The 10,344-nt window shown below is 44.4% G+C and overlaps 1 protein-coding gene across 1 annotated transcript; it reads left to right on the top strand.

Moving 5' to 3' along the window:
• Nucleotides 1-2,394: 2,394 nt before the first annotated feature.
• On the top strand, nt 2,395-5,374 carry PAQR9 (progestin and adipoQ receptor family member 9). Its single transcript, XM_037040320.1, has 2 exons — nt 2,395-2,880; nt 3,768-5,374. Exons 1-2 carry the CDS (start codon nt 2,857-2,859, stop codon nt 5,055-5,057), a joined length of 1,314 nt encoding a protein of 437 aa, XP_036896215.1. The 5' UTR covers nt 2,395-2,856; the 3' UTR covers nt 5,058-5,374.
• Nucleotides 5,375-10,344: the final 4,970 nt, after the last annotated feature.

The raw sequence follows: 10,344 nt of genomic DNA, 5'->3' as shown, positions 1-10,344 counted from the left end.
AATAATATTATTCAGGTGATGGCTGTTTTCAATTCGGGGAGGAGAGGAAAGCACTTTGTTTATACTGTATCTTCTGAGGAGAGGGACTGAACCTTACAGAGCCCTCTTTGTACAGAGCCTTGGGTGCAATAAAGCACTGGGTTTTGCTTGTCTGGTTGGCTGCATGTGGCTAAAAATGAAACTAGAAAAATTTTATTTCCCCCTAAAACTGGTGTATTAACTGTAAATATTACAGCATTTTTTTCCTGCAGGTTTTACACATAGTACATTGTCCCTATTAGAGAACATCAAATTTGCTGGGGAATTTTTTATACATGCTTCCTATTATTGCTGTAGAGAGAAATACAAATAAACCTATAGTTGGTCTATAAGAACGTGACCAAAGCAAACTATATGCGCCAACTCTTTGTCCTGTTTGCTCCGTATACATGACTATGACTGTATTTTGCAGTCAGGACCCCTCAGCTCCCGAATGCACAGGGCCTTCACAGAGCTATGCAAATTGCATTTGGGGTATTAGTTGAACAAGCCTTCAATTGGGAGAAAACTAGCCAGTTCTGCCTCTAAACACTGCCACCGGCTTAGAGATGCTTTATCTCCCAGTGCACCTTCAGGGAATGGCAGCGAGCCCACTGCTTGTATCTGTTCAGCCAAGCCCAGGGGACGTGAGCATGGTTCTCACTGACAAGAGGCAGTTAGTTTCCTGGAGATGAAACACACTACAAAACCCCGACTGTGTAGGGTTTGGAGAACACATTTTTATATCTCAAGAAACTTAGAAAAATTACTACCAATTAATAGATTGGTAGTAATTAAAGAAGTCATATTGCTGGGTTAAAAAATAAAGTTAGGTCAGGTTTGTTTCCTCAGTTGCCTTTTACTTGGACTTGTCACAGTACAGTAAGGGCAGCACCTGGGAGCAAGCTTTCCTGAACACAGTTCATGGCATTGGCCAGTTCGGTGCCTCATGTGGCTGGGACACAGATGAGGAAAGAGAGAAAAGCAGAGATGTCAATGAGTTCCCAAAAGACTAGTAAGAAGGTTATGACAGACTTTTTGACTTTATAAAACAATGAGTGTTTTAAATAATATCATAATTTACTATAGCCAGCCTTATCACAATTACTCATATAGATAAAAGTTATTTTATCTAACTAGAGTTTTATATTCATTTACAGTCAATTACATTATTTAACTTGATGTGAACTTTCTACTATATTTTCCCCAATTATGTAAGTGAGCTGATTATGCAACTAAGAGGTTGGCAAATATGGGAATTATTACAGAATCAACATTTTTTTACAGATCACAGCTCAGGTCATTTGTGCAGTAACAAAGAGAATATGAAAACTTTTTTTCTGGCCTGCCTTGTTCAGGTGTATCATTCCTAGGCCTGAATAATAAATGCCTGACTCTTAATCCCTTTTACAAAGTAGCCTGTTTAGTCCACATGTGAAAGGAAATTAGATTTGGCTTTAAAACAGCAAAGCTCTAGAAGTGGAGAAACAGAAAATACTAAAACAAAACACTAGTTAAGCAACTATCATCGGCAAAATACCATTTTGCTAATCAAGCAACTAGTTAAGCAAAATATCATTAATTTAAAAGCCATCCATCAGGAATTTGTGATAGCTCAGAAAGGCATAAGATGCAAGTGTACCTTTGGCCTAATTGTGTAAGAGTTTGCTGAGCCAGTCACTAGTGGAAAAGGTTTTTTCAGAGAGAAGGCTGAAACTTCTAAAGAGACTGTTTCGATTACCTTTTAGTAATTTTAGACATTTGTAATACTGAATAATTTCTAAATTATAAGTCATTTTTACCTACAACTTAGGTCCTCCTTGAGCCACTACTAAGTAAATCTTCTTTGACCTCCTTACAATATTGGCTGTAGTGATGAAGATCACCTTTCATTTATCAAATGAAAACCTTTTCCTAAATCAAACTGTTCTTCTAGTTTTCTTTGAGCAAAACAGTTTGTTGGATGTTCTGGTTTAAGAACTGAATACATAAGATCTAGAATCAGTTTGCATAGGTTCAAATCTCCCCTTCTACCAATTGGGCATGTTATGTATTACGGTCGTAGTGCCTTCCTCATCTGTAAAAATGGGAAAAATAATATCTAAAAGATTTAACGATTGTGCCCTGGATGGTGTAGCTCAGTGGATTGAGCGTGGGCCTGCGACCCACACAATGGCCGTTGGATTCCCAGTCAGGGCACATGCCTGGGTTGCAGGCCAGTTCCCAGCAGGGGACTCACGAGAGGCAACCATACATTGATATTCCTCTCCTTCTCTCCTTCCCTTCCCCTCTAAAGATAAATAAATAAAATCTTCATTAAAAAAAGATTTAACAATTGTGAAGCACTTAGAACAGTGTCTGGTCCCTTAGAATTATCTCCTGTTGCCATGACACTATATTGCCGGTAGACTCAGTCATACCCCCCAGGGCATCACTAAGAGAAACTTCTGTGAAATGAAATGGTAAACACTTTACAGCAGGCAGGTTTTGGCCGCCTTTACAAGGCTCAAGGGTATATTTTCACCTGCAGCGCATCACAACTGGTTTCCAGTTCTTTAGTCTTCCTTTACACTGGCCTGCAGCCACCTAAGCCTGGCAGGTACTGCTGGTCAATTATGCATAGGCTTTTCCCAAGCCACCGCCTCACAGTCTCTACGAACTGTCTCCGTTCCTGCTAGGATTCATCCCTCCTTGACACAGCTCTGCTACGGAAGCCCTCGTTAGGAAAACCTGCAGATCGTTAGTCTCTGAATCCCGTGGTCGTGAGCAGTGCGGCCCCGAGTTCTCGGACTTCAGGCTCCAAACAACATTCCCAATTAAAGACACAAGAACACGAGGATGACTGCGCTGCGGCCCGCGAAGGTTGGTGAGAACGACCAGAGATCACTTATGGGATGGTTCGTTTGGACCAGACAAGGACGAGGGAGAAGGGGGGTTAATGACGCACCTGAATAAGCCTGCTATAGGAGAGAAGATAAACTAAGGCGTGATGCGGTGTCCACAGCAAGAGCTGCGCGCGCTCCCGCGCGCACACACACACGGGAAAGAGAGGCAGTCCCATGTTTCTGACAGTGACACGATCCTGATCCGGACACGGTCTCAAAGCTGCCCCTATTTCCGGAGCGTCTCTGCCACCACTACCTCTAGACTTAATGTTAGCGCATCTCCTCGCTTGGCCCCGCCGAGGCGCCGCAGGCGCCATCTCCTCCCCCACCCCACCCCCTCGCTCGCGGGGCCGCAGCTCTCCGCCCCTAGCGAACGTGGCTCTCTAGTGTCCTCCAGAACACTCGCGTGGCTGTCGGATTTCGAACCCTGGCGTCTACCCTCGCCCTCGCGACCACCACGCGCCGCTGAGTCTCTGGCGCAGCCTTTGCCCCCGCATCAATCATTAACGGGCCAGCTCCGGCTGCTGCGGCCCGAAGGGGGTGGGGAGGATGGCACGGAACTCGAGACAGGGGACAACTCTACCCCCGGAGGCGGCCCCGAAACCTTAGCCGGAGAGGCCTCCGCCCTCCCTCGGTGCGCTCGTCCCTCCCTCCCTCTAGAGCCTCATCTCCCACATCCCCGCCTCCCGCGCCGCGCGATGCCCAGTCACCCGGGCAGCGCCGCCGCCGCAGTCCGCCGCGCCACCGCTGGGGCTGCCGCAGCGCAGGCGGGCAGGAGCCTGGCGAAGGGGACGCAGAGCCCCGCGCGCTCTTTCTAGTCGCTGGCTGTTTACAAACCAATTATTTTTATTTACTTATTTTTAGGAACGGTTGCTTAGAGGCTCAGGTCTTGTCTTGAACCTGCAACGACACCCTCGGCGCGAGCACAAAGGCTCCGACGGCGGCCGGTGGGGGCTGCAGAGCGCGCGGGAGCCGGCGCCAGAGGTCGCCTGTTCGCGTCCTAGCCAAGCCAGAGGCACCATGCCGCGGCGCCTGCAGCCCCGGAGCTCGGGCACAAAGGGTCCGCCGGCCACGACCGCGGCGGCTTTGGCAGCCACCTCACGCTCCCACCCCTCGGCTTCCGGGGACTCTCCAGCCTCCGCCAAACCGCTGCTGCGCTGGGACGAGGTGCCCGACGACTTCGTGGAGTGCTTCATACTGTCAGGCTACCGGCGGCTACCTTGCACGGCGCAGGAGTGCCTAGCCTCGATGCTGAAGCCCACCAATGAGACGCTCAACTTCTGGACGCACTTCATCCCCCTGCTGCTGTTCCTGAGCAAGTTCTGCCGCTTGTTCTTTCTGAGTGGCCGTGACGTGCCCTTCCACCACCCGTGGCTGCTGCCGCTGTGGTGCTATGCGTCTGGCGTGCTGCTGACCTTCGCCATGAGCTGCACAGCGCACGTGTTCAGCTGCCTGTCCCTGCGCCTGCGCGCCGCCTTCTTTTACCTGGACTATGCCTCCATCAGCTATTACGGCTTCGGCAGCACGGTAGCCTACTACTATTATCTGCTACCCAGCCTCAGCTTGTTGGACGCCAGAGTGATGACCCCTTACGTGCAGCAGCGCCTGGGCTGGCACGTGGACTGCACGCGCCTCATCGCTGCCTACCGCGCGCTGGTGCTGCCCGTGGCCTTCGTGCTGGCGGTGGCCTGCACTGTGGCCTGCTGCAAGAGCCGCACTGACTGGTGCTCTTACCCGTTCGCGTTGCGTACCTTCGTCTTCGTCATGCCTCTCAGCATGGCCTGCCCCATCATGCTTGAGAGCTGGCTGTTTGATCTGCGTGGCGAGAACCCCACGCTTTTTGTGCACTTCTACCGCCGCTACTTTTGGCTGGTGGTGGCCGCCTTCTTCAATGTGAGCAAGATCCCTGAGCGCATCCAACCTGGCCTTTTTGACATCATTGGCCACAGCCACCAGCTCTTTCACATCTTCACTTTCCTCAGCATCTACGACCAGGTGTACTACGTGGAGGAGGGTCTGCGCCAGTTCCTCAAGGCGCCGCCTGCTGCGCCCACGTTTTTGGGCACTGTGGGCTACATGCTGCTGCTGGTCGTCTGTCTGGGGCTGGTCATCAAGAAGTTCCTAAACAGTGCTGAATTTTCCAGTAAAAAATGAGCCTCTACTTTGCAGGAGGCTGCTGGTTTGCCCACTTGTTTGGACTTTTTGTTGTTGCTATTGTTGGTTTGTTTCCCAGTTTTGTTGTTTCCTTCTTTGCTCAAGGAGGTTGCTCTAGAGCCGCAGGGGGGGAAAAGTCCGCTATGACGGGGGTTTCAATGCACTTGGGGCTTTGGAAGAGGGAAAAGGGTCAAGCAGGAAGGAGAGGGCCACTGGTTTTTGCCCGTGGACAAGATTCTGGTGATGTCTGTGACATCTAGGGAGTTTTCAAAGGCAGCGAATAAAATCCCAAATAAACGCCCAAACAATTCGCTTTTCCAATGATCTTCTGTGCCAGCGGTAATAACAAGTAGCCCCTGTGAGATCAGGTGCGCATTAAAGAGGGTAAGTAGACCAAATCCCTGGGTACTTCCATTTCAGTCTGAGGAATGCTTGTATTTGTCAAAAGAATGGATCTTTGTAGGAAACAGGCACAAGGACATAAATAAGCCCAGGGCTTAACCTGCTAGAAAATGCATGGAATGTGAATTATTTCAAAATGTTTCTCAGATGTTATTTAAATAGTAATATATACAATGATTTTTCATAATCTATCAAGCCTGTGATATGCACTGGATTTTATTTGTTTTGTAATTTTGAATTTTGCAGCCCTTCTGCATTGCATACACTTTAACCGGACGCCAGGGCAAGCTGCTTGAGAGTTCTCAACTACTGTACTTCCCTAAACAGTGTTTCCTGAAGGCCTGCGTTCCATGATACAAATGTGAATTACTTCACCTTAGGGACTCTCATTAGACTACTGGGGAGGAGCTCAGTGGTCTATGTAGGTCCCAGATGCCCACTTACTTTAATGTATTCCACAAAACCTATCTTTTTTGGTTTGTTTTGTTTTTAATCTTATTCTTTCCTTCTCTACTTATTTAAATTACCACTGGAATAAATGTGCCTTTTGAAGCAACGCCCAAATGACTGGTCCTCAAATACAGGGGAGGGCAGTTGGAGTAAACTGTTTCTTTACTACAAATCAGGGTTTCACATTCCACCCAGTAGGGAAGGAAGACGGTGTCGGTTTCAAGCTGTGAGCAACATGGAAGTAGCTTTACCAGGACACAGCGTTTGGCTTCTCTGCCAGGATAAGGAGCCGAACCACCAATGTGACTGTGGTTCCTAATGCAGCTATCAGGGAAGGTGAGAGGACACTGTTCTAGACTGGTGCCATCTATCCTTGCTTAAAAATGCAATACTCAGGAATAGGTAAGATACAGTGTGAAAGGAGCATATTACTTGAATTGAAACTGGAATTTTGAGTTCAATAAGATTACCTTTGCCTCTTTAAATACTGAAGTTCTCATTTAGATGCAGACCGTGGTAACGAACAGTCACCCTAAATTATGGAGAAATGAGTGAACGTGCTCCTGAGATCTTTTTTAACAATCACATTGACCAGTGTTATTTAAGACATTTCTTATAAATGCTAACCTGTACTGGAGGTGGCAACCGTAGATTAACACAAACCACTGAGGTAGCTTATTTAAATACTTACACTTCTTGACAGGTCTTTTGGTTAAGAGCCACATAAGTCATTGAATGGGAAGTCTTGACTGCATGGTATAATTTAGATCAAGCACATAAACTAGATGAACACTTACCTCGGTACTGGTAGGCGGATGCTCCTAAAAATATTGCTGTTTGCATTTGTGCTTTTAATCACTACTATATTTATAAACCAAGAGGCTTGACACAGTTCCCTGGAGGAACCAGTATGCTTATGTGTTAATTTGTACACAGAGCCTAACCTTATATATGTCTATATTTAAATTAGAGCCTCTTAATGGGAATGTAAATATATTTTGCACGTTCGCAGTTGGGTGTTGCTGTCATGCCTTTTGCAAAGTGCAAGGAGATTCCCGTTAGGGTACAGAGGCTGAGAATTTGTGCCTACTAAGGATGTCATTCTTCACCTGTAACTGATGCAGTACATGCATTCAAAGGCAATTGTGGAGATCAGGATATTTCCACCTGCAAATTTATTTCCATGCCATTATTGTTTCTTCTAGAGCCTCAAAGAATGTGGCTTTGGAAGCTAGAGACATAGGTTGACGAGTATTTCATACCTTCCTTGTAAAATGGGACCTCTTCCCTTTCAGAAGGAACTTTCAAGAGACAGACTTCTAAAAAGAATTAATGAGTTTGAGAACAAAAAAAATAAACCTTGTATTTGTCACTTAAAATTTTTGTTGGAGACCTTGGTCCGCAAACAGAATTCTCTTCTTGCCCTGTGTCTTTGTCCTTAATCAGAAGCCTCTTAAGGATAAAATTATACCCATATCATTTTCAAATGATTCCGATGCCCGAACCCAGGGAGAGAGAATGAGGAATCACTTTCCTTCCTTTTGCCTTTTCCTTCCCCCACTTTCCCTTTCCCATCCTATCTTAGCTTTTACATACCATACATAATATGGACAAAAGGGCATTCTGGTTGAAAACAGTGGTTTTGCTTCACTTCATGTTTGCAAATAGAAACCGTGTGCACTACACAGACCAGGCATGTTTGTGAAACTGTGTATGTGCTAAAGTATATCCAATTTCTGTCAAGATACATGAAGATATTTTAGAATCAGGAAATATTTACTAAGTATCCAAATTTGCATGGAACTGTCCAGGTACATTACATATTTCAGGGGTAACAGGGCCATCAGAATAAAATAGCTTTAACAATATTTTTCACACTCTCCATTTTGCCACATCCTTGAAAATTCACTTTTTCTTTATTGTGTTCAGTTGTTTGAAATGTGAGACAAATGATAAGAATGCACTTCATCATCTCTGTACAACCTATTTTGAAAGCATAGAATTTTGAGGCATATTATGTAATACATGGCATTTTTACTTGTTAGTCATAACCGAGATGACATCTCAAGGAGCTGGAGACATAGAGTCATGCCTGGGAAATGAGGGTGTTGACTTCAATGCCTGTTACCCTGTGGAGTTGGTCTCTGGGGCTGACTCAGGCTGAGTCAGCTGACGAAAGGGGTCCCTTTCTTCCCTGTCCTTGTAGCTGCACCCTCAGCTAAAGAAGATGACCTTCCCAGAGAGTGGAAGTGAGTTCTTTGGTCATGTCATGACTGGCTTGTAAAAATAAATGTGCTCTTTTCCACTGGCTATCCACTTTCTATAAATAGCCTAGGAAGAAAGTATGGGGCTTCGAAGCTGGCCAGAGTGGTTCACATGTCTCCATTCATAAATCCTGCCTGAAAGTGCTTGCAGTCAAAAACTTCAGGCTAATTCATCAAGCTACTTCAGGGCAATGATTTCTAAGAATGCGAAATTTGGGGATAGAGCTGATTTTTATAATTTTTAAATGATTTGGTGCTGAATCTGAGGGCTAACAGCAATTAAAAACAGGGATTTTTGTCTTCAAATTTCTTCACAACTTTATTTAGGTGACCTGTACAAAACTATAGCAGAAAACAGTTATGGTAGGCGTTATCGTCATTTCAAGGTTTTTTCGTAAATCCAAGGCAACAGAATTGTTTTCAAACTGGTAATAGAATGTGGAGATTTCTGTGTGCTTGACTGTGTTTACTAGTTTGCATGGCTATGATGTCTGGCAAAGCACAAACACTAATTGGAGAGAAAAAAACATATATATATATATATGTAATTGTAAAATAGAGTGAAGATATGGCTATCCTTGGATTTGGATTATAAAGTCTTACACAAAATGTTACCAGCACTTAATTTTTATCATCTTGGACTGTGCATCTGTTGAATTCTGCCATGGTTGACTTCATTCATTCTGTCCGAGTCTTTGAGTTGATTTTCATCCATTGGTTCATGTGATCCCTTTGGTGACCATTGAACATCCACTGCATGTTAGACCTTGGCTGAGGATCCATCACCTTGTCGCAGCCATTACCCTTTTATCTGTGGATAGAACAGGGGTCAGAGCACCAGAAGGGCCCTCAGGCCAGGGATCAAACTCTGATCTTTGCCATAACCAGAATGTTCCAAGACACTGAGTTTGGTTCTTTTCTCCTTTCTATTAGCAAAGAATCTTATTTCAATCAACATGCTACTTACCCACAATCAATTTCCTTCTTTTTTTTTTTTTTTGTTTCTGCCTGCTCTTAGGTCTTTGTGAATTTTATGGTTCAAAATAACTAGAAAATTTCATGTGAATTCAGGTGAAGGCATAGCAGGCATGTATGTACATAGAAGAGGTTGAAAATTTTATCATCACTACTAGTTAACAAAGACAATAATAACAGTCACTTTGGGGAGGTTTATAATGTTCATATAATTATGAAGTAAGGCTCATACAAAGTGCCTAAATTGTGATGTCATTAAATGTCTGAATTCCATAGACAGGATAAGTTTAAAAATATGCAACCTTAAATGCCTAAATCTCTAAAAATTAATGTTCTTTAGCCCTTCTCCTCCTTTAAGATCTTTGTGTTTTAATCTATGAAACGTGTGTTAGAAAAATGGAGGAAATTATAAAGAAAAAGTACCAGATGTAAAAAAGACAGCAGAAGGCATGAGAAGGGGAAAGCAAGAATTAGATTTGATCAGCCTGAGTGGAACAGCAAGTTCAACGATGGAGAATTTCCCCTGAGTTTTACATTTGCTCCCTAGAAAGGCATGTGAACGCCCCTGCCATTAGTGCTCAAATAGACAGGCAAGGAATTGTGTGTGGCATGTCCTATAGCTTTTGACCTGAGCACTAGTGCCCAGGTATATTTTGAGTGGTATCACTTACCCTTGGCTTAATATCCTTAATTTGTGTCCTCCATAAAATGAGAGCATAAGGCAAAATGCATTAGGGATAGCACCATCCAATTGTAAATTATTTTTGGAAACCCTTTCTTGAAAAATTGATGATATTCTGTCTTGTATGGCCTGAGGAAAAGCAAACACAACTAGATGAGTTGAAAAGGAAGTACTCCTCGGTTGAAGCTGAGAATCACTCCACTCCTTTGTGAGAGGCCACACACCCTCCTGTCGAAGACTTAATTTTGTCAATGTTATGAATGACTGTTTCTTAAATGTGAAAATGGGTGTAAGTTCTTCTTAGTCACTTTTCCAGAAAGCTGATACAAATTTTTGATTTACAGATTTTTAACCAATTTGTAGGCCATTTTGTTTTAGAAGAGCTTGTTGAGTGTGAGAGCAAGTTGCAGAACCAGAATGTTTATTTATAGGTAAGGGGCCAAGAATGCTGATTTGGCTGTTAATTGTGGAAGGACATGCCTGTCAAAAGCTCTGAACACACCTATATGCAACA

This window comes from Sturnira hondurensis, unplaced genomic scaffold, assembly GCF_014824575.4.
Source record: "Sturnira hondurensis isolate 20B ecotype Veracruz unplaced genomic scaffold, ASM1482457v3 Scaffold0000396, whole genome shotgun sequence".
Taxonomy (NCBI): Eukaryota; Metazoa; Chordata; class Mammalia; order Chiroptera; family Phyllostomidae; genus Sturnira; species Sturnira hondurensis.
This window is presented reverse-complemented; position numbering and strand designations above follow the sequence as displayed.